This window comes from Argiope bruennichi, chromosome 10, assembly GCF_947563725.1.
Source record: "Argiope bruennichi chromosome 10, qqArgBrue1.1, whole genome shotgun sequence".
In the NCBI taxonomy this organism is placed as follows: domain Eukaryota; kingdom Metazoa; phylum Arthropoda; class Arachnida; order Araneae; family Araneidae; genus Argiope; species Argiope bruennichi.
The window spans coordinates 31,370,417-31,395,873 of record NC_079160.1 but is presented as its reverse complement, the minus strand read 5'-3'; the positions used below and the strand labels follow the sequence as shown (position 1 = coordinate 31,395,873).

At 29.0% G+C, this 25,457-nt stretch overlaps 1 protein-coding gene across 1 annotated transcript; it reads left to right on the top strand.

Moving 5' to 3' along the window:
* The first annotated feature begins 17,887 nt into the window (after positions 1 to 17,887).
* LOC129988646 (uncharacterized) lies at positions 17,888 to 23,414 on the top strand. Its single transcript, XM_056096917.1, has 4 exons — positions 17,888 to 18,018; positions 19,267 to 19,395; positions 21,862 to 21,954; positions 22,659 to 23,414. The coding sequence occupies exons 1-4, from the start codon at positions 17,970 to 17,972 to the stop codon at positions 22,910 to 22,912; spliced, it is 525 nt and encodes a 174-aa protein (XP_055952892.1). The 5' UTR covers positions 17,888 to 17,969; the 3' UTR covers positions 22,913 to 23,414.
* Positions 23,415 to 25,457: the final 2,043 nt, after the last annotated feature.

The following is a 25,457-nucleotide window of genomic DNA, read 5'->3' as shown; positions in this document are numbered from 1 at the left end:
TACAAATATCGAATTTGTGTTTTAAATGCGTTTTTCTCAACCGCTTGAAACGCAAATTTGACACAAAACTGCACATGTAGTCACAAATTCTCATACCAAATTTGATATATTTAAGTCATTGCATTTTTTAATTGTCGCATTTACATATTTCTGAAATTACAGACAGACAGACAGTTAATCCGTAGTCGAATATAGCTTAAAATTTGACAAGTATGTACACTGTAGATGTTAAATCTGTGTACCAAATTTCAGCTATCTAGCTCTCTTTCTAGCTTCTCTATCTAGCTCTCTTTGTTATGTAGTTATCTTGTGAGCTTTTATTCGAACAGCCGAACAGAAGGTCTTCGTCTGAACAGGTTTTATTCAAAATTTGAAAGAAATCTAAAAATTTGCTATTAAGAGTGGATACAAAATTTCATCAGTCTAGCTCAAAACGTTTTTGAGTTATCTTTGTCACTGACTGACAGACAGACATTTTCCAAAATTGTGTTTTTTAGATTTTTTAACGATTATTATACTTTCTCTATATTATATAAACTGGGAAGTAAAAAGCCATTTTTATAAAATAAATAAATAATAATAATAATAAATCAAATAAATAAATAATAATAATAATAATACTCGCAGCCATTTACATTGATCGGAAAAACTCACTCTCGACGTTTCATTCCTCATTCTCAATTACTGCATTTTTTACCTCTGCGTTGCCACTCACTTCCAAAGAAAATTATTTAACTTTTTTTTTAAATTCATATTTTGTGTGCTAAAAATATATTTATTTGCAATCTGCCATAATTGCAAATGTGTATTAATATTAAACTTTATGGAATGAAGTGATAACAGTTCACAATGACATTAGCGTATGTGAAGGGATAAATTATTTAAATACTAGCCTCCTTTGGTGACCAGTTGATTCACCTGAAACATTGGTTGTTTATAATTTCAATTTAACATTTTTTGTAACATGCTTTTAATGGTTTCCTCAACAAAATATTTTGAACTTCAAAATTTGACAGAATATTATTACTATTTTATAATATTCTTTTAGCAGTTTTATGCAGTTTTGTATGCTAAGAATGTCAATAATTTTCTCTATATATTTATATATCCAATTATATCAAAGAAAGAACATGAGAATTTAAAAATGAACACAATTTTAAATATTTTCAGCATTGCTTGATTCTGAAATTAAACTATCTTTAATTATAAGTACAAAAAAATGAAAAAAAAATCTCTTAAAGCATGCCTTACATAATTTACTCTAATAATAGAGATATAAATCATACAAATATAAAAACAGAATTCTTCTTTCTTACTGAAGAATATCTTAATACTTTCTATTATATTCTTAAACAATGAGAAAGAAATCGTCATCTTTCCTCCTTTTCCGTCCGCATAAAAATAAGAACATTGTAAAAAACCGCTATTGCCTAGTATAACATTGGTGAAAATAGTTATGAAATATAAATCTTAGATAGAATCCAACAATTTTAATGAATTTATAGTGCGAATATTCATTTTGGCTCCCTTTTTCCTGGCTGATTGGCACAAAAATTTGGCACTGAATTACAGTTGTAGTCACAATAATACATTCTGAATTTCGATGACCGACAAAAGGTCAACCATCTGACAAATTTGGTTCAAAATATGAACCAAAATCTGCGCATTGTAATACACGCATCTAAATAATCTGTGTATTGTAGCGATGTGTAACTGAATGGCTGAAAATTCAAGTGGCACAATCCAGATAGAAAAGAAGCTAGGAGCACTTGCAAATTAATTACACACAAGCACTACATAAAATGATTACAATGCAACAAAATTAATTTAACCCTCTAAAAGGCCATTTTTTTTTCTAGTCATAATAAAGTAAAATATTTTTAGGAATGAAACTGGCTTAAGGAAAGTGATTCATTTAACTTATCAGATAAATTTAATTTGATTAATTAATTCATTGTGTTAATTAATAATTAAGTAACAAATCAAGACACGCCATTTTGTGTGAGACAAGGAACTGAAGCATCTAATTTTCTGTCTTATTGAAAAATTTGTCAGAACTTAAGCTAAAATACAAAACTTCACCCAAAGATAGATGAATTTGGTGGGAAGCATACTTCCCATGGCCTTACAAAGGGTTAAAATGAAAGAAAAAAAATTAAGTTTACTTAGGGAAAGTCATATAACCCCACGCCGCCGAAAACCGAATTAAGAGTTGAGATATACCAACATATGGACGGGCATTGCCTGCCAGAGGGGCGCTGCAGAAACAGGAGGCCGCCCTCCAGCGTTTAGTTATAGTATCAAATTTTATTTAGTTAGTCCTTTTACGTTTTGTAGTTTTATAATTTCTATCAAGTTCACTTGCACAAAACAACCGAACACAGAGATTACTTTCAAGAAAGAATTTCATTCAAAATTTGATTTAAAAAAATTTATGAATGTGGTTTAAAATCCATATACCAAATTTCACTTGTCTAGTTCAAAGCATTTTTAGTCTCAATTAAGGTGGGTTATTCCCACCTTATATAAGTAAACGGGATGGTCCAAATGACATATGAGGAAGCTCAGAGTGACAACTTAATAGACGTGAAACATTGGCCAATGATCCTGGCCCATTCCCTTCCCTAAAGGAAACGTTCCCTCGTTGAAGTGGAGACAATTCGGCTACACAAACTATTGCTGTTCCTGCCAAGGAAAATCTGCTTACTCAGATGGCAACCTCATTCACTAACTCGTAGTGCCCACAAATGGGACTTCCCAAAAATAATTTAAAAAAAAGAGTAATAGACCAATATGCTTGTTAACTTAGAAGTACTTTCTGCGGCTATCTTTTTCCTGAAATTCAATTAGTGAGATGATTAATGCCCATTCACCGAAGTTGGTTCAGATGTCTGCTTTAGATTGTTTAAAACCAAAAGATGCCCCACTTTCGCTTTGCCAAGAATCCTTGACTCATAAGTATGATAAGATATGCTATATTAGAGCATCACCATTACATATATTTTACATTTTTCTTAAAGGCAAAGTGGCAGCGCTCTTGTAAATAAATGCACCACATGAAAATTTATATCATAACAGTACGTATATTAAAAATATATTTATAAGCGCCATATTATTTTTACTAACTATCTCTGGCAACCAGTTGGATCACCATAAATATTGTTTATATTTAATTTGAATTAATTCTATTATGTATAATTTCATGCTCATAATTCCCGTAAAAAACTATTTTTAAGCATAAGATTATGATAGATATTAGATTCGTCTTTTTTAATAGCCTTATACCTATTTCCTTTATTATGGACATTAACTTTCATACTGAAATCAAGTACACAGAATTACCCCATTGAAATATAGCTTTTCGGGTAAAATTTCTATTCTAACTTCGCTTTCTTATCCCCCTCATAAAATACGCTAATAATATACAGAGCCTTTCTGCCTTAGCTTTAAACTATGGAAGAAAATGAATTAATTAAATATTTGATGAAATAATAGCGAAAGTTTAAAATTCACTGTAAGAATAAGCAATATAATAAATATATGAGCAAATGTTGCATAATTTTTTTTTTCTTCCCTGAATTCAGAAACAAAATTTCCTGCAAACTAAATTAGTATAATTAAAAAAATATATATTTGGTGAATTTTAAAATAATATAAAAAAAATAATTTCTGCGTAGTAATATTTTTAGGACTTATCGCTGAAAAATGTCACAAATTCCTATGATTTTAAATTAATTAATATTCTGATTAAATTTTTTTTAAAATCGTTTTGAGGTCCAAATTTAAACTTCCTGAGTATATTCGTAACATATTTGGTTGCTCTAGGTCAAGCAGTCTGGTCTCTAGAATGTTGATAGCCACACGCACGCACGCACGCACGCATTTTTATTTATTATTTGTGGAGATGTAGCTTAAGGATGGTGAAGAAAATTCAGATTTGCATTTAGATATCTAAGATAAGATATCAGTAATTTATAATAGTTTTTTTTCCTTGTTTCGGCACTAATTTTGATTCAAATTTACAAATTTGGCGAAAAGATAAATCTTAAAACTTCATCCAACGTGAAGTATTTTCTTATTCACAAATGCTTTCTTATTTCTTATTCACAAATTTTGATGCAAATTTACAAATTTGGTGAAAGGCCAATTTCACCGAATTTCAATTTGGCCGAATTCGGTCGTACAATGTGAAGTATCGTCAAACTTCGTCATACAATTTGAAGTATTTTCTTATTGAAAAACCCCCACACACTTCTAAGGAGAAATTTCGACTCGAGGAAAATCAGTAATTTGTGTCAGTTTTTCTTCTTGTTTCGGTCCAAATTTTGATGCAAATTTACAAATTTGGTGAAAGGATAAATTGCAAAATTCCATCATCCAATTTAAAATGTTCTTATTCACAAGCGCACACATATTTCGAAAGACAATTTTCAACTCGATTAAATCCAGTTATTTGTATTAGTCTCCCCCTCCCCTTGTTTCATTCCAAATTTTGATAAAAATTTACAAATTTGGAGAAAGGATAAGTCGACAAATTTCATTATCCAATTTGAAGTATTTTCTTATTCACAAATGCACACACACTTTCAATGAGAAATTTCGACTCGAAGGAAATCTAAAACATCCATATTCCTCAAAATGTTGGAGTTATTATTATTATTTTTTTTAATCTACAAATACAATGCTTCTTTTGTATATTCTTCATATGCAAGAAAATAAAAATATGTCGAGTGTAAGAAAATACCTTGACATCGTTCTGCGGTTTTCTGACTTCTCTTCTTATTTGGAGCATGTAATTGAAGACATGACTCCAGAATGACGAGCAACCGTAAAACGAATCTGTTTCTCCGAAATGCGAGGGAGTCGTCCACTATCGCTCTGACATTTCAGTAATTGCACGGTCTATTTTTAGGGTCGAATAATTAGCTTGTCGTCGAGGGTAGGTAATGAAAGGTGGACTCCCCATCATGGGGTTAACATCAAAGATTCGAAACATCGTAGAAACTATTAATGTTCCAGGGCTGAATGTAATTGTTCGATGTTCACATAATCATCGTAGCAGAGCATTTGTTATTGTTTTAAATTCAGAGAGCTGGAAGTGAGCATTTGTTTACTCGTGAATATTAAAGACATGGTTTTAAAATGAAAGTTTTGAAGCGGCGCACAGTATGTTACTGCTCTTTCAAGTCCTTTGATATTATGTCACTACTTGCGTTTCATTAGTAGATAGACAACAATGGACTGTTTAAACTTTAGTACAGAATTTATTTATATATATGTAACATATTTTGGTTTAAGTAGAATGCAGGTTCGAAGCAGTGAAGAAACTTTGTAGTTTTAATTTCATTTTATTCTCTCTAGGGAGGCAAACATGATTGTTTACAAGAAGGCGCAGCGCAGCACAAAAGCAGAAGGCAAAAAGAAGGGGAAAATGGACGAAACAAATGATCTCTAGTCTTATATAACATTGAATTTCTGGCCATGCGCCAATTCAATACACGTGGTGACCTTTGACACCTTTTCAAGGGCACCGAAGTATCACTTTCATTTGAAACGTAGTTCTGATGGCGCATTATTTTTACAGAGGAATGAATTAAACCGAAAGTGGAATTGGATCACGAAATAAGAGAATATTTTTGGAATGAAGTTACGATGGGCTAAATTAAGATAAAGTTTGGAAATTAATTTGGATTAAATTAAGAGTTTAAAATATCATTACATATATACACAAGTTTGATACATTTGGTGGATGCCTTAAGGCAGATTGCGGGGATGTTAGATTTGTTAGATCTAGATAATGCGATTATGGTGAGAAGTAAATAAATGTTTACATGCACTAAGTAAGAGTAAACAATCCCATTCTCATCACATTTCAATCAGCAATAAGCTAGAATAATTCAACGAAATAATATTCTGAGTGAGAAGGAAGGTTGAAAGATCGCCAAAAAGTTATTCTATACCTAAAAAAATGAGAGCCAAGCTAGACAATTGGCGTGAACATGACGCTGTTTCATTAAAACGAACCAATTAATGTCACTAGCAGTTTTACTTTACAATTAATATGACAATAAATAGTTATACTGAATAAATAGTTAAGGCGAGTAAACAAGTGATAGAGGTTTAATAAATGCATGGATAAATGACGTAATTAGAAAATATTGAGATACCAGCAAATATTTAGATTGAACCATTTCTGAATGATATATTTTTTTCACTCTGGAAGGTAAGATAGTGGCTGTATCTACGTTATAATACTGCCAGTGTTATAAAGGATCAGACCCTAACCATAACCCTAATGCCAGGATCTAAGAGCCCAGTCAGCCAATGCTTTTAATCTACAGTTACTGCAGTTAATCTACAGTGCTGTTAATAAACAAATATACACTGTAGTGGTAATATTATAAGCCAGATAACAACTTCCGGAGAAGAGAGTACTCTTTTGTCTAGTGGTTATGTTACTCGGCTATGAACCCTAACGTTGCGTGTTCGAACCTCAACCCGCACATTGATGGCCCTGGTTCTGAATAAACGCATCCTTCATTCTGCTGTCGTGGCTCCATCTACCGGCAGCAACCACTCACACACGCTCGCCGTCGCCCGCCATAACGCCTGGCGCGATAATCACGTTCGTCGCTCGCCATAACTGGCGCGATAAACTCTACCGACTCACTGGTGGGGGACTGTTGTAGTGGTAATATTATAAGCCAGATAACAACTTCCGGAGAAGAGAGTACTCTTTTGTCTAGTGGTTATGTTACTCGGCTATGAACCCTAACGTTGCGTGTTCGAACCTCAACCCGCACAACACCATCGATACAGATGTAATTTATCCTCTATAAGTCACAAAATCTGTATCTATACAAGAATCAATGATGTTTTAAATTTTCACGATGCTTTATTCCCCCTCATTCAAAAAAAAAAAAAAATACTTTTTATCCCCCCCCCCTTCTCCACTTTGTATTCGTATATGAATCGGACACACAAGATATACGCAGAGACATTTGCTGTTTGGTGAACGAGCTCCTCATTGTACAAATTGTGGAGTGATCAATTCCATTGCACATATTCTTACTCAATGTCCTAATTTTACTTCAGATCGTTTAACTCACTTTCATTCGCCTATTTTAAATTTACAGGACCTGGTGGATGAGAAACCTCACTCAAAACGTTTTGACTTTTTAAAAGCCATTGGTTTCTTTCATAGCATTTAAAATTTGAGATTTATTTTTATTCTTGTGCCGAAACTTTGCCAGGCTTTCAAAACTTTTGATGTTTTACAATGTATCCTTGTTTTATTTACACCTTTTACACTTTTTTAAAATGGAACTGTTTAAATATCCTTGTGGATGGCGCAGCTTGTCCGAAATTGGACCTTGTGCCAATAAACCTCACCATACCTACCTACCTACATCGCATTCGTATACAAAGAAAAAATACCGCCATCGTCAACAAACGTCGATAAATATTTAAGGTAGGACCTTTTCTGGAAAGTAAGTAAAATTTTTTCAGGTCCTGAGAGTAAGATAGTGGCTGTGTCTATGTAATTATTAAGGGTCAAAGCCTAACTATAACCTTAAGACCCCTGGCATTTTGCAATTGTTGCTAATCTATAGTTATACCATTGTTATAGACGTAATTTCTCTTTCGGAAATCACAAAATCTAAGAAATATTTCTATACAAGGATCAATGATGTTCCAAAGATTTACGATTCTTCCTTTTTCTTTTTTTTTCAATTAATATGATAATAAATAGTTAAGGCAGTAAACAAGGAATAAAGTACACTTCCTCGTATGCAAAGATAACATAGTGTCAGCATCGAATACTTCGACAAGAGATTTTGACAAATCTCCACGTTTCAAATCTCCCTTAGCTTGAAAAACACACTTTTGTCATTAAGCCTGTGAATACTATAATTCACAAAACGCTTTAAGCGAGATGGGTGAAATTTGGTGTTAAATAAGGAAATTTCTATAAAATTTTGAAAGAAATCTATCCATAGGAAATTTATTCGTCTGTCTATTCGAGTGCAAGTAAATAACTACAAAGGGTAATGAATTAGATAGAAGAGATTTGGTACACAATTTTCGCATCTAAAGTGTAAATCCATATCAAATGAGCCAAATCTCACAACGGTTTATATTGGCATGCAATGGTGCAATGACTTTACTAAAGGAAACATGAAACACGATCCTGTTAAAATTTCATTTCCTGCATTTAATTCATGATTGTATGAAATATGATAATTTTCCTTAAATGAGTGAAAAGGATTTTGAGAAATGTATAATAGTTTTCGAGATATCGAGGAAAGTTCATAAAACTATTTAACAGTGGAAGTGTCATTTTTCAAAACTTTATAATTCTCAAAATTATTGTGAGAATTTCACAACATTTTATTGAGAAGTTAATTTTATGGCAACAAATCGATTGAGGGGAAAAAAAAACACGATAGCCTTAATGGAAATATTTTGAGATAATAGGATATAATAGTTAATTACTAAGTTAATCAACTTGGTTAATCAGTTTGTTGTTTGGAACAAACCTCTCCTCTCCTATTGTCCTCTCGAGTCATGTTCATCGACGCCAAACATGCGTAGATGCGATAAGAAATAAAAAAATTAACAGAGGAACTCCAATTTTTTTTTTTTTTTTTTTTTTTTTTTTGATGACAGTACAGAAAAGGCAAGGCCAATTCGACGGTTTTGCTGAGCTTTGAGAAAAACATAAAAACAAAATAATAATAATGTTTACAAAATTCTAAAAGGATTACAAAATTCTAAGTAATAAAAAGAGAATATTTCCACTTGTATTTCATTACTTGTTTAAAAGTAGGACACCATTGCTTAGCAACGATATATCGTCATTGGCATTTTTCGCACTAAACGGATTCCGCACCAAACAATATAACGCACTAAAAGGATTCATATCAACTGCGACAAAAACAGAATTTCAACAATAGCAAAATTTAGACTAGCCGCATTTTATAGAGTAAGTTGCAATGTGAACGTCGGGAATGTCAATTCGCTTATAAATAAACATATATTTTGAAAGTATTTTAGTATCAGCAAAATAAAGACTTAAAGTATGTTAACTAAATGCATTAAAATCTTAAAATTGAGATAAAATTAGGTCAAACAATCAAAGAATTTGATATAAAAATGATTGAATAAATATGAAATTGATGAAATAGGAAATTGATATAAATATGAGATAAAATTAAGTCAAACAGTTAAAGAATTTGTAACAACTTTTTAAAAAAAGCTTTCAAAACACATATCAAAAGGTTAATAAGTAACAAACTCAACTTTAAAAAAAATCGAGTAACAAAAGCAAAAGTAACTATCAGCAATGGTCTTCACAAAATTTCTCGCAAACTGCTTAATAAACTTGTAATTCCAGAGAATGCTTTGGAAAAAATGCCTATTGGCGTTGGCGTGCAACAGTTACAAAATATTAATTTTTGGCATGAATTTAGCAATTTTACTGAATCTATCATGTCATCCTTAATGTGTTTTTTGGCAATTAATCCATGGCATGTGGTTAATGATATCTAAAAATAGACTTTGCGTTATAAACGCGTTTTTTTAACCAATTTTAACACAGATTTCATTTTGTAATCACAAAACCCAGTACCAAATTTCATATATTTAAGCGCTTTTGAATGATCGAGTTTACATGTTTCTGAAAGCTCAGACCGACAGACGGGCAATCTCTTGTTGGCTTTATATCAAAATATGACAGGTGGCTATACAATAGATTTTAAATCTGTGTATCGCATTTTATCTATGTAGCTCTCTTCTTTTTCTAGTTATCGGTTAAGTTCTTTTGGAACAACCAGACAGATTTCCTCTGAACGGATTTTTTACAAAATTTGAAAGAAATTTACAAATTTGATGTAAATACTGTATACCAAATTTTAACGGAATAGCTGAAAACGTTTTTAAGTTATCATTGTCACAGAAGGACATTTTTTCCAAAGTTGCGTTTTTTCGAACTCATGGAGACGGGTAGATTCGTCAAAATCTCGAATTCGAATTTTTCGATGATAACTATACTGTCTTTATACTTCTTATACGACAAAGTAAAAAGCTCCGAATAAAATAATTTCGAAATCGACAAAAATCGCGTGAGGGATAGATGTAATTAAATAGCAAAATAGGCTTAATATTTCAATAGCAAAAAAAAGGACATTGTTTAAAAATGAGTTTAAATAAAATTTTTCAAACTGATTAAAATGTGAGAAATAGCTGTTTAGAAATGAAGTTTATGTTACTAAAGAGCTAATTTTATTAATTTTAAAATGACGTAAAAATGATTTTTGTGCATTGGTTTGTTCAGAAGTTATGGTGGTAAAACGTAAAATCTTTCAACCTTCATTTCACTGCCTTACAGAATCTTTGAAACTTTTTAATCGTTCAGTAAATCTTTCTAGGTGCTAAGGAACATGCGTAATAAATTTTGTTGGAATCTCTCAAGAGGTGTAGCATTATAAAAGGTTCAAACATATATACAAAAAGCGTATTTTCAATTTCAATTATATATATATATATATATATATATATATATATATATATAGATGGATTTACACTATTAGCTCAAGATATTGTACAAAATCTCTTAGATATTGTTCAAAATTCTGAATGCCGTACAGTATATGATAACGTAGCAGTATATTGGTAGGCATTTTGCTCTATTAGGGTAAATACATCTTTTAGAATTTTATTTTCGGAATTGTCACCAAGATTAATTTATAAAAATTTTAATTGTTTCGTTTTCTTTAATTTCCAAAAGACAAACTTTCCCCGATTTCGGTTTTTGTTTTAATAGTAAAAACTCCACCTCTTGAAAATCAGAATTTTTAGCAATATAACTACATCGTTACAAACCAGAACGATGTGCCAGAACCACATCGTTGTTAACCAGGACGATTTAATTTTTCTAACAAAAACAAACAGGACAAATATAGAATGTTGATTTATTATATTTCGACTATTTCGCTTTTTGAATCAATTGCATTTTTAAAAGTGACCCCTATTAAACCGACTGGGATATTATCCAAACCACTTTGCCTAGAATCAGTTTCAAATTAATTTACAAGCGTTCTGTCATAACTGACGCCTTTGATTCAAACTATCTATGTAATTAAATACCCCCTTCTTTGCTGTTAATTAACCATATAGAGAAGATAATTAGATATTAGATGCAAGTCAAAGACGAGTAGCAATGCCAGTCAGCATGTTAAGCTTGGATAATCAAAAAAAAAAAAAAAAAAAAGACTAGCAAAACGTGGATTTTGCTGTACTTAGCGTCACTAAAAGTAAAACTCAATTCCGCATATTTTAATAGAAAATAGAGTAATGTTTCTGAAATATACTTTTATTAGTGTCTAATAAGTAAAAAATTATTTCCTTTAGCTTATTAATATATTGAATAAAACAAACAAAAAACAAAGTAAAACCAGTTGCAGTTCTCTCCTCAAAATTTTCTCGCATGTTTTCTAATAAAAGTATTTCATCCTTTCCTCCCCCTATAAAATTGCAAACCTTGGATAAGACCACGAAAGCCTGGTTTAGTATTGGCGAACAATAATTAACAAGTCACAATTGGGGAACAATGATTAACATGCCAAGTTGGCGAACAATGGTTAACACGCCAAGTTGGCGAACAATAGTTACGGAATATACTTTAAGCTGGAATTTAGAATTTTTTTCTAAATCTATTGTTAGATCTTTGGTAATTTTTTGGATGATTGATTCTCTGTATACAGTTAATATACCCAAAATCGAATATGTATTTTGGACGCCATCTTTCTGACTGACTAAAATCAAAATTGGACATGTACTACAAGTTGGAGTCAAAAGATTACATAACAAATTTCATTTATTTAACTCATTGCTCTTTTGATTTATTGCGTTCACATGCATAAGAAAGAACAGACCGATAGACAGTCTGTCATTTTGTCAGATTTGATTCAAATTTTTATAAGAATTTACATTTTAGTAAAATATCTATGTAGCTTTCTTTCTAAATCTTTAGATGCTAAATATATGTAAATTTGGTAGAATTATACAAAATTTGATTTAAAATCCATATACCAAATTTCATCCATCTAGCTCAAAGCGTTTTTGAGTTATCGTGTCCCCAGACAGACAGACATAAGGCCAAAAATGGGTTTTTCGAACTCAGGAAGATCTGAACGTAGAGATTCATTAAAATATCGAGTTCGAATTTTTTTATGATTGCACTATTTTCTCTTTATATATATATATTGTATACGAAAAAGTATAAAGAATACTAAAACATAACCATAAAAGAACGAAACATCTATAGAAATATTATAGGCAAAATGGAATTTTAAGCAAAATGTTTTTGAAGCACTATTATAATTCATAAGTCATTATTACAAATTTTATGGAATTTTTTTTTTTTTTTTTCTTTTTACAAATTCGCCACCAGATGGTGCGAAGCATGTATAATCAAAATTGAATTCATATTAATGATTTGATAATTAAGTTCTAAAAGTATTTGTATCATCGTCTTGAACACAGACCTGTTCAAAATTTCAAAAATCACTTCACAAAACACATCGGAAAATGAGTGAAAAATTGTTTATATAATTTCATCTTTACAAACCTGAAATGACTCAAATTGAATTTAAAAAAAAAAAATCTGAAATGTGTTTTAGCAATTTCCTTTCAAAATATGATGAAAAAAATAATTTCTTTCAAGAAATGTTATTTTTAATCATAATTAGCTGATGCGTGAAAGAGATTAAAGTCCTCAATACAAGAATATCTCTCAATTTTAAATTTCCGAAGTCATTAAAAATAATCCAGAATTTTTTAAAGAAAAATCTCATTTTTTTACGATCTCTCTATTTGCAAACTCATACCTTTTAATGAAGCAATTAATGTTCCAGAAAAAAAATTCTGTAGAGTAATACGAATTCGTACTTTTCTTTATGGAATAAACATATTAATTCATCATTTTGTAAGATCCAATTACATTTTTATCACACCAACCCAAGAGGAAAAATCGCAACATGATTTGTGTAAAATAGAGATAACTGCTCTCCTCAAATATTTATTCGTTCGTAAACAATTTATGTTGTAATTTAAAGACGTTTTCCTTTTATATTTAAAAACGTATGAAATGAAATACAATTTATACATTGCTGATATTTGCAAACGATAATTTGACTTTTTCATTATGTAATTTTTTGTTTTATATCGACAACAATTCGACGAGGCGAAAAAATGGTTTTATATTCCTAAATTTTTATCAAACTATTTCAATTCTTTTCTCAGAATAATTTTAATTAAACGAACAATTAAACATATGAATAATATGTCGGTATCTTTCAAGAGGCTACTATCTCGTCGAACTACCAATTCCCAGCAAATAAACACATTAAATATATTTTTTTAGTTTTCTTGCCATGGGAATCAAAATCAGAATATTATCTTCATCAAACGATTTTCAAATAAAGTAGTTTCTGAAAAAATTAGATTGTATCAAGTAATTTTCATGTATCGCAGAAAACCATTTTTTTTTTCATAAAAAAATCAATATAAAAGATTGTTTTTTTTAAAGATTGATATAAAATTCTATAAAATATTGGGAGCGACAACTTAAAGCACATAAATAAAATGATTTAAAAGATCAATAATATTCATTCATTAAGAGCTGTAACATTTATGAAAAAATAGTCTTTCCCAGATACAAGGACTATTTTTTATCTTAAATGCTACAGTTATAAATCATGAAGGAAAAGAAGTTTTTAATTAATTAATTACTCTTTTGTTGTCAAAAAACTTTCTTTAAAACCTTTCTTATGTTCCATAATATTGACAAAAAACATTTGAAGAACATTTGGTAGTTTAGTTTTCTATACCACACAAAGTGTTTCCAAGATTCCCTTTAATTAGTACAGAATAAATCGCATAAAAAATACACACTTTTTCGAAGATAAAATAAGTTAAGAGAAAAGTATGAACTCTTTAGTCAAAGAAAAATAAAACGATTTTCTTTAATGAAAAACACCTGCAGAATGAGCATCTTCTTTAATTGTTATCATAACTATATGCGAATTGGTTTTAAATGATCCATCAAGTGATTGAAATTATTTTATAATTTCAATACTTGCAAAATTCTGAAAAGATATATTCTCTCTTCCTGTCTATCTCACACACATACACAAATGACTTGATAAAATACAACAGAATTCTTGACTTCTAATTTTTATGGAAATCTTAGACTAAATTCAGTAAGTACACAAATCATCAGATAATGCAGGATGAATACAAATTAGTTCGACAAAATTAATGGTTAATGAATAAATTAAACAGTTGAAGAGAAGGTTAGAAAAAAAAATATTGTATTTTGCATCACTGAGCATTATCTCGGTAAGAGCTACGGCAAATAGTTGAACTATCTCAAACAAAATTAACTAGTATTTAGTAGAAACGTATTGCTTTTTACCTCTCAAGTCTAAGTTCTCGCAATTTTTTTTTCTCATAAAAAAAAAATCGTAGATTTATAGTTCTTGATTTGAAGACTTCAAAAATTGTTCCAGAATTTTTACCATATTTCAGTTTGTGCTGTGTATAAGTTCGGACTTAAATTGTGAATATACCATGCGCGTTACAACTGCAAGCTGTTACCTCTTATATCAAGGATTATGATCACTTCTTGTACTATGGATCACGACGAATTCGATGTGTGTGTGTGTGTGTGTGTGTGTGTGTGTGTGTGTGTGTGTGTGTGTGTGTGTGTGTGTGTGTGTGTGTGTGTGTGTGTGTGTGTGTGTGTGTGTGTGCAAAATTCACCTATCAAATGAAACGAAAGAAGGAAAAAAGCAGAACAGAATTGTTCACTATTTATGGTAAGATTAAGTTTTCTCTTTATCGTATTCGGATTCAGAACGAAACAGAATTGATAGCACTACAGACAACAGTTGATCCAAGGTAAAAACTATATCTTATCCGTGGATTACTTTACATGCAACTTGAATAGGTTGAATTGAATAAGCTAAAACTGAACAGGTATTGCAAACAAATTGATATTGATATTCAATGCTAAGATGATAGTTTTGTAGTCGTTTAATAGAAAAGCCTTCGATGGATCAGTCTTCCCTATATCTGATTGTAAGATAGTGAAACAGAAAAAGCTTATTTTCCTCATAAATATCCATTGTGGCTGCCCAACATTACTCTGAAAATTCTTCATTGGTAAATAAATTCTTGTCACATGATTCTGCCATAACTTCTATAATATAAAACATCAAACCCAATGCCATTCATTTGTTGTTTTATTTATTAATTTTTTTAAAAATTTTCATCTATTCTCCAAAGAAATTTCGCTATTCTTTTTCAGCGGAAGTCCGTGAGCTCCTGGCCAAAATTTCCTATTTTCAGGCCTGTTATATATCACCATCGTTATGGAAACACAAAAAGATTTATGAAAGATAGCATGAATTATAACTCGCTCTGATGAAAATTTGAAACACCTATGAGCGTCTGTCCTGAGACTTAAAATACAATAGAAATGGAGCCTCTCTATTAAAATTTTGTGAATTCGCTTGATATAAAATAATTCAAATAATTTGAGAATCAACTTATAAAGTAATAATTAGTTATACGCTATAAAAAATGCAAAAAAAAGTTCAACTCACAGCTTTATAAACTATAGCAAATCAATGTTTTTAAAAAACTGAAATTTTAGAATATTGCACATAAAAAAAATCCAAGAATCGCATTTTAATTTTATAATAATTTTTTTAAAAAGACATTGATTCAAGAGAATTCCTTTCTGAATAGTTCACATCAAGATATTAGAAGGCTTATTTACAAATTTCAATGTGGCACAGAAAATCTTTTTAATCTTTCCCACATGTACAGTGCAAATGATATACCAGGACGAGCTTTCTTCTACATAAGGAGATGAAAAGGATATGATTTGGGATAGGGGATATGAGAGTTCGGTATCTGAATCCATCCATTAAATCAGAAATTGAGGATCAAAGCTTCTCCACTGATGTGGCACAGAAGCTTGGAGTGAGGCACCAGCATGATCAGTTCCAAAGTGTTTTCAAAATGGGAATAGTATTATTAAACTGGTTATTATAAACTAAACTGATTAAAGGGGAACTGACCCTATGTATACGGGCTGGTGTAGTATATGTCTTACTAAACTTATAATGTCCATATCATCTTGAAAGTATCGATTCTCTTCCAGTTACCATAATTGAACAATGTTCTTCACCGCCAGTATTTAACAGACTGACAACCTCAGACCACGTGTTGCTAGCACTTTTTGATTATTGTTGAAGGGCATAAAGGAAGAGGAAGAAAGGGCCCAGTATATATTTTTTATTAATCACTCTGTATGGATTAATTTCCCAGTATGCCAAGTAGAAACGATGAAGGAAGATTAGATTTGTTAGCTTCGAATATAGTCAAATGGGGCTACAGATCTTATCATCCATTAACTTGAAGAGAGGAAAAGATTATTTCTTAGACGTCTCTAAAAAAAATAATTCTGGCGTAATATATATATATATATATATATATATATATATATATATATATATATATATATATATATATATATATTACTAATTTTAACACTGATGTAGCCAAAAGGTAAGTGTTTTTTGATAGACGTTGGCAGCTGGCCTTGCGACCACCAAATATGTAACTTATAAAAATGGCGAAGTAATGTAAATATTTACGTTGTTAATGTGTTATTAGTCATTGATTAATTAAGTAGTTATTAGCCTTTAGATATTTTTCTTAGACTGGCGTGAATATATAAAACAAAAAGACAATTTCAAAAAAAATGTATAGAATGGAAGATATGGTCTTAAATGACTAGATTTATTAAATGATTAAATTAAAAATTTTGCCGCATTAAAAAGAGGCAGTCGACTCTCCATGGCCGATTGGTCATAGCACTGGTCTCATAATCGAGAGATCTTAAGTTCGAATCCCGCTAGAGGCAATGCGATTCACAGTTTGTGTCAATATTTGATTCAATTTAAAGTGTTTTTTAATCAAAATATTAATAGCTGTGTATTAACCTTTCAATAATATAAAAAAAAGTAACGCAAATATTTCTTTGCATGGAAAGATGTATCTATGAAATCTGTAGGCATTGCACACGGTGCAATTGCAAATTTAATCCTTGCGCAGCATGTTATATTCACTTTTGTATGTGATAATTACTTTATATGCTTAACAGGTATGTTAGATTATATTTCGATATGCATAATCTAATATTAAGAGAAGTATCAGGCTGCCAGGTTTGATGCTGAATTCTGTCTTTATTCTAACATCTTCTTCGGAAGTTCTACAGTTATTTCATCTTTTCAAGTGTTTTCTGAGTTTCATTTCTTAAAGTTAAGCTTATATCCTACATAACCGCATACCGCCTATAAAAACATGTCAGTAAAAATGCATCTGTACTTGAGATTTGAAATTAAAAGATACTAATGAAATCAAACTTTTACTGAAAGAATCTTAGGACAATGTTTAGATTTGGTCTTCTAGCAATAATAAATACTGCTTTGAAATTAAAAAGAATTAGGTTTGTATTTTTTATTTCAATCAAGAATTATTTATACTGCTTTCCATACTTGCATAATGTCTGCGCAGAAAACGAAAAGAAGAATGAACAATATGTTGATTCTAAAATGGACATTTGCAGACAATCAAAAACTTTACTTACCATATGATGTAATTTTTGCCACCATAAAAGAGATTTAATTAAGAAAGAAATTGTAAGAAAAACAATTCTACACTTTTTTAATACAATTATTCCAAAATATACATATAGTAAAAAAATTAATGTTGCATTAGCTTACGGTATACAATTCAACACGATAGACGCTAGTCACATGTCTTTGTTTACACATTGTCATTTGATTCTGTTCTTGGTTTTTTTTTATTCCAGTCATTAAATATTGATAATTATGAAGATCCTAGAATTTTCTGCGGCCATAGTTGTTTTTTTAACTTTTAGTAAGATATCTTTATATTATTCGAATGATTTTTTTTTTTCTATTTTATTACGTTTCATAATATCAATAACTAGATTATAGTTTCTAATTGTTGACTCATTCTGATTTAATATTACAACCTGTAGTTTTAGTACGTAGTTAATTTTTACTATTATGTGAGGCAATAAAATTTTTATTAATACTTTTAACTGTAATTCATTAAAGCCATTTGTTTGCCTTTATTGTTTGTTTCATATTTAATAACAAAAAAAGAATAATCAGGTTGTGTAAAATATTTATTTTATGAAACCATTTATTTTATGCTAAATTTATTTTAAAGAGTATAGCAGGTTTAAACTTTTAGGGCCACGTTTTATTTAAATTCATAACTAATAGTCAAAATTTTGAAAGTATTGAAATGATTTATGTGAGTGTGAAATTTGCTCAAATTAAGAAAGTGATCCGTGAGGTGACCATAAATTAGTTATTCAAACAGAATTAGTTCTACCTCCTCTTAGAGTAGTTTGTTCTGTGTCTTAATTTTATTTTTAGTTTTCTAATTATAATTTAAGAAATAATCATGCTGAACTCACTAAACTCTGTTGGAATTGCATAAATAATAACTAATCAGTTAAATTGATTATACTGTCAATTTTGCTTCTTGTTAGAGACACATACAACTCTTCATTATGATGTACTTATGATTTTATTGCTTTTTGTTCATATGAAATAAAAGCAAGCAACCTGTATCTTAATTTACATGTAACTTTCATGACATTCTTATTTAGATTTTTTAGAAAATATTCCTTTTTTGTAGCTTCTACTATTATCTAAACCAAAACCAAAATTAAAATCATAATCTCTAATGCTCATAACTCATAAAAACTGAATAGAATACTGATATATTGTATTTCTGGTTTTAACATATAAATATAACTTGAATCTAAATTTTGTAATTATGTTATGTAATCCACCTCTTTTTTCACATCATATTACTTTCAGAGTAGGTTTAGAGCCTGTATATTACTGCACACAGAGAGAATAATATAATGTAAAAAAGCTATTACCTAATTACTATTTCAGGAATTACACCTTTATGACCCATTAAAGTTTAACCCTAAACTTTCTGTTTTGTTTTTGTAATTAGGTTTCATATGATATTAAAAAATATATTACTGTGTAATTGATATTTTATATATTTATTATCGCATTTTACTTTATATTTTTATGTTTACATGTAATTGGAATTTTTATTAATTGTTTATTGTAGTCTATACATTGCAAGCAGAAGTACAAGGCCATAATCTTGAAGATTCTAGCTATGGCTGTGTCTGTGCAAATTACACTTGTGGCTGCTGTGCTCATATTGAAGCACCAAGAGTTGGGCTGAATGACACTGGTAAATTTATCATTATTTATAAAACAATAAAAATTACTCACTTGTTAGTTTAATGAAAATATGAATTTTTAAGGTTCATTATATTTCATGCGCATTAGGTTCTGTATGTGCCTTTGGTGCTGCTTGAATTATTTCTCTGACTTATACTATATTTTGATTTCTTAATGACGATATTTTTTTCTTTACTTCATTGTTTTGTATATTGATTCTTTATATTTTAAAAAAAATATTTTTTATCATATATTTTGCTTTTATTCTGGGAAATTTTTTTAAAATGTGCTATATTCTAGAACTTTTATTTAGAGAAGCTTTAGATTTATTATTAGAGCAAGGTGTTAGTTCATCTACAAAGATTCCATGCTTGCAATATTATTAACACATTGCTGACCATAGAATTTTATATAATTTCTTTGTAAAATAATATTTGGTTTTTCCAGGCTTATTCTCTGGTATATATAAAATAATATAATTAGTAGTCTGTCATTTTGGTAAATTTTTTAACTATCATTAATTTTTTGATATGTGGTACTAACAGAATATTTTTATTAAAAATGCACTTACATTATGTTTTATACACATAATATTCTAAGGCACTAAAGTAAAATAATGCATAGGGCCATTCAGTCACTTTACATAAATATATAGAAACTGTTATTATTTACCAACCAGTAATTATAGATAGTCCAAAGATCAGTCTAATTTTCTGGTCACCTGTGACCCTCACAGTCCTACTAAAATAATCAGATATCGGTCACCTGTGACCCCCACAGTAACTAATTTACTTGGTAACCAAAACTAAACCATATAAACTGACTTAGATAACCAGTTTGGTTATCTAAGTCATATTCAATATGTGCACAAGAAAATGATATTCATTTATATCAGATGATTTGAGAAGCTTTATTTTTTTAAAACATCAAATCACATAAATGTTTTTTTTTTTTTTTTTGCTGTTGTTGTTGATGTTTTAATTTAAAACAGACTCCTCTTCCTTCTATTTTGCTGCAAATCATTGTCACAAAATCTCTTTAGAATAGTGAAAAATATTACGGGGGATTATTATGAGACTTTTTCCCCCCTTGCATACACATGCATTTACTTCTGTAGTAAAATTCATTGTTGAACTATATCAATGGGAAAGAAAATTGTTATTTAAAATCAGTATTCATGATCTTTTTTAATTTTAGAAACATTTCTATGAGAATATTCTAGTGACTTTGCAAAGATAAATTATGTCTGGAGTATACAGTTTATTTTTTAACCCTTTTCATTCTTTTCTGATTAATTGTTTTTTGATTTTAAACAAAAAATATTACCTCAGACATGACTTGTTTCCAGAGAACTGAAGATTTCAGTGTTTTTGGAATTGAATGTTTACATTCTTGATATTAATTATTTTTTATGTAATAATTCTTCTATGTTTTTAATACCTGAAGCACTTTTTGTATAAATTTATTCATTTATTGTTCATTTAATCATACTATTTTCACTACTTGGTGTTTATGTTTGGTACAATTCATAATGTTATGAAGTTCAGCTTTTATTTGTTCTAAGCCTGTGTCATACTTGTTAATTTCTTAATTTTCTCAAAGATTTGTCTGAAAATAGCTATACCCTCCTTCATCTTTTCCTATTCCATTTGAGATCCTTTATATGAAAGTGATATTAACTTTTCTTTTAATTTGTGACATCTCTAAACTGGTTTTAAAAATTAGAGAAACTGAATAAGGAAAAAGTGTATTAAAGAGATTAAAAGTTGCTTTCTTTCCCTGTTAAGTATTGTTATTTGCTGATCAGGTTAAGTTTTAACTTTAAAATTAATTCACTTATGGTTAATCATGTTTTTTTTTTCTCATTAATTGGTCAAAATTTATGTATTCTCAAGCAAATAATGTCATCTGTTCCAGTTTCTAATGTAAAGACTATGAATTTAAAAATATTAAATAATTGTTGTTGTTTTTTATTTCTACTTATTTTCTAAAATCTTTTGTAACTTTTTGACTGAATTTAATGTTTTAGCCAGTTAAAAATTTTTGACTGTTGATATTGAGTTGTTTAAAGTAAAAAAAATGCTTATTCAATTCCTTTATTGACAGAGAAGGAGATTAATTTTTCTTTTCAATCTAAAAGTATTGATTTCAAGTAAAACATTTTCTAACTTTTGTGTGTGTGTGTGGAAAATTTATGAATGTAAAATATACTTTCTGAATAATGGTTCTAATTTAAGCTTCTAAGCATTTAGAATTATGATAGAATGATAATTTATTTGTCTTTATGAAAATTTTATAATCTCGAATCAAAAACGTATTCATTCAGAAATAAATCCATTGAAATAATAAAACAAAGAATACCTTGCAGAAAATCTATAAGTGTTGACTGAAATGAAAATGTTTTCTCTCATGATCTGAAACTATTGTGATGTCTATTCTTTTTTAATTAAAATTTAAATTTTGATATAATTTACAGGTTGTGTAAATCTCACTTATTTGCCTGATCAGTATGGAATATCTTTTACTATTACGATTGATAATCTCACTATATACAATGAGACAATATCAGGTAATAATGATTTGAATGTATCTTTTCTCAAATAGTTTTTTAAATATTGCGTAGATCATTTTATTATTAAAGAATAGTATTATTTAATGATAGAATAGTACCATTATATATATATGTTTTCTTTAACAACTTTTTAAATATTGTATATATGCATTATTAAAAAGCTTTAATTTAATGATAATATTAAGTACTAATCATCCTTTTGCTGAAAACTTCATAGTTTAATATTTTTTAATAGATTAATAGTAGAAGAATGGTTTATAGTTGAAACCATCCTTCTACTATTTGTATCATCATGTTGTATTTCTCCATAATAAAACCACCAATTTATTTATGGAGAAATTATGAAAATTAAAGAATTTTTAAACTGTCTCTAATTTTTTATATCAAAAATAAAACCATCCAGTCATTTGGATAAAAAAATAATGGATTCACCTGTAATGCCTTCTGTAATTGTTGTACTAAAAATTATATTCATTTTTGTTATTTCCATTGTTAAAATATAATACTCTATTCTATTGTATCTAATTAAATAATTATTAAATATTTTATTGAACTATAAATATTTGAACTGTAAGTAAGATCCATTTATATTTGAGCTTTCTAAAAGAATTAAATATTTTCAAGATGCATATTTTGGTTTGATACATTAAATTTTTAAGTGTTTGAATGAAAAAAATCCTTCTAAATATATGTATTTTTAGCAAGGAACCCTCCACCTGTTTGCTTTGGAGCACCCATATTAAAAGAATATGCAGATTTATGCCTGCACTTTTATGATCTAGATGTTTCCAGAACAAAAATGCATGGCTGTGCAAAGTTGGAAGCAAGGTTGCATCATGTTGTAGTTGGAAGCTACGAGCTTGGATGTTTCAACTTCGGCAATTTGAGATGGAAGGTTTATCATGCAAATCTGATACAGCAGATAAGGATGAAACATATGAAAAATGTTTCATAATTTTCCTGTTCTCATTTAATAATCATGAATGCAATAATTTCTATTTTTTTACATGACAATCTAAGTCATAATTTTCACTTAAGTACCTGATCTGTGATAAAATATAAATTCTCAGCATTTCATGATTGATTTTTAGGCACTACAAGCATTAATGTTTGTGATTTTTTTTCCTTCAAATATGCATTTAATTATTTTAGGATGTTTTTAACTTGTGATGTTCTTTTAAACAGTATTTGATAATACTTATTTTCATTTAGATAAACTATTTTACACTTGTAGAATTTTGCTGCATTAACATAGCAATTTAATACATGTTATAGCTTCTAAAAATATTGCATAATTTTTTAAAAATTACATATTGTAATTTTCCTGCCAATTGAACCCTGAGTTATGTGCCATGACAAATGAAACTGTAAACATTCCACTTGATTCAATTTTTTGTAACCAAAGATTTTACTTAACAATAAATATTTTGAAAATAAAAAAAGCTTTCTGTATCAAATTTGTCTGACTTTCTTTCTCTGATATCATTTTAAATAGGAGTGTTATTTCATGAATATTCAATTATTATTTTGTATTATGTATATTGCTGTCTTTTCTTAATAAAGTGAAATTAACAAAAATAACATTTTAATTATATGCTTAAGAAGAAAAGAAAATCTTACTGAAGTAACAATGTTCTACTACATTTGTGATTCTTATTTTACCAATTTTATGCTGTATTAAATCCAAAATTTCCATACTTCTATAACTGACTGGAAAGAATTTTTCTTGTACTTAGAATATCTTTAAATACAATATCCAATGCCTCCTTTGTTAGCATTGTAGTCACAATCTGAAGATCTCCCAAAGAAACCGCTTTGATATGCCAGGAAACAAACATCAGTAGTTAAAATTGGATCTATATAAAAGTGTCCTTTGCATCTTTTTGAATTTACTGAAGGCATCAAACCAAAAAGAAGTCTTGAATTATTGCAGAACTCCAATCAAGTTTGTCAATTTTGCATCGTTGATTTTTTAATTTTAAGATGGGTCCATAACTTAGGAATTTTTAGATGAAAATTGTTTCTTTTTCAGTTTTCCTTTCAGTTAGACAATATATGTACTTGTCATTGCTCATTATATCAACACAGGCCTTTACCCAATATAGTTTTATATTTGGTTTATATTTTAGCCTTAATAATGATGATATTTATTAAGCAGAATTAATAAAGTTTAAAAGAATATAAATAATATTGCACTTAATGAAGAAAAGAATGATTATTATTCTATACATCATTTGGAAAGTAAAAGCAACTAAAGAAATTTAAAAAAAACTAGGAATGATAATAAAAATGAATTTATGATGCCTATAGCAATTAGCTGTTGCATACAAAAATATGAAGGCATCAAGCAAAAAAAAAAAAAAATTACAAATGAGGAATATAATCACAAATTTACAACTACAGCAAATAATAATTGGATAATCGTTTATTATTATTATCATTTAGCTGCCATAAATATTGAGCAAGAATCAATATAATAATGAATTTTCTTAAAATGATCCTCCATTTTCTCAATTGTTTAAAAATAACCATTACCTCTGTTGAAAAAACACTGAACACCTCACTCAGTTTTATAATTATTTTCCAAGTATCTCATCATTTTGATTTACTCATTGCTAACCATGTTAAGTAATTTTAAATCTTAGTGAAATCATTTTGATTTTAACTTTAGTAAACCCATTTATTGCCAAGTAATGTTAATATTTTCCCAAAATGGGAACTCAGTATTCTTAAGAACTTATAGGTCATTTTAGCCTGTTTCTCCTTCATCTATTTTAATTGAAACTCTTTGAAACTAATAAAAAGATCAAACTTGTTTACTTTTTTTTATAATAATATCAATCAATGGATAACAGACTAATATCAGGGTTGTTTCAGTAGAAATTGGTCTGTATTGTATCTCAATAATATTTAAAAGAACTTGTTTTTGTGTTCTATTCTGTGTCTAAGAATCGAGTTTCTATCCATGTCTTTTTCGTCTTTAAACCAAAATTCCATATCATGCATTTTTTCTGATACCTTTTTATAAACTTTTGTCAGTATTTGGGACTTGACTCCTTATATTTCTATCAAATATTTGCTGTTCAAAATTCAAAGCTTTTTTTTTCTAGTATATTTTATTTTAAGGATTGATTTTTTGAATTATATTTTATAGCATATTCTTTTAATTGTGTTTTTGAGTTTTCACATAAATTTGTATGAAGCTATTTCTGAAGTCAGTAAAAAGCTGTTATTAGCAAACATGATAATATTGCAATTTAACTCACTCATAGTTTCACCTAGTTCACTTAGGTTAGTAGTAGAAAAGTTTCTTAACAATCTAGCTGAAGTCATGAAATATGCCCTAAACCAGAACCCTATGAAACAGCCTTGCAGTAGTTAAAATCAGTATCATTTTTAATATCTCCCCCCCCCCCTTTTTTTATATTTGAAATCCAATTACATAAATCAGATATTTAGTGATTCCATCTTCTTCAAGGAAATTAATGGCATCTTGCCAT

Bases quoted from the DNA above. Each gene is read 5' to 3' on its own strand.
- LOC129988646 (XM_056096917.1), top strand. From the start codon at position 17,970: ATGAAGATCCTAGAATTTTCTGCGGCCATAGTTGTTTTTTTAACTTTT. The intron at 19,396-21,861 runs GTAAATTTATCA...TATAATTTACAG, and splicing joins AGTTGGGCTGAATGACACTG to GTTGTGTAAATCTCACTTAT. The intron at 21,955-22,658 runs GTAATAATGATT...ATGTATTTTTAG, and splicing joins ATACAATGAGACAATATCAG to CAAGGAACCCTCCACCTGTT.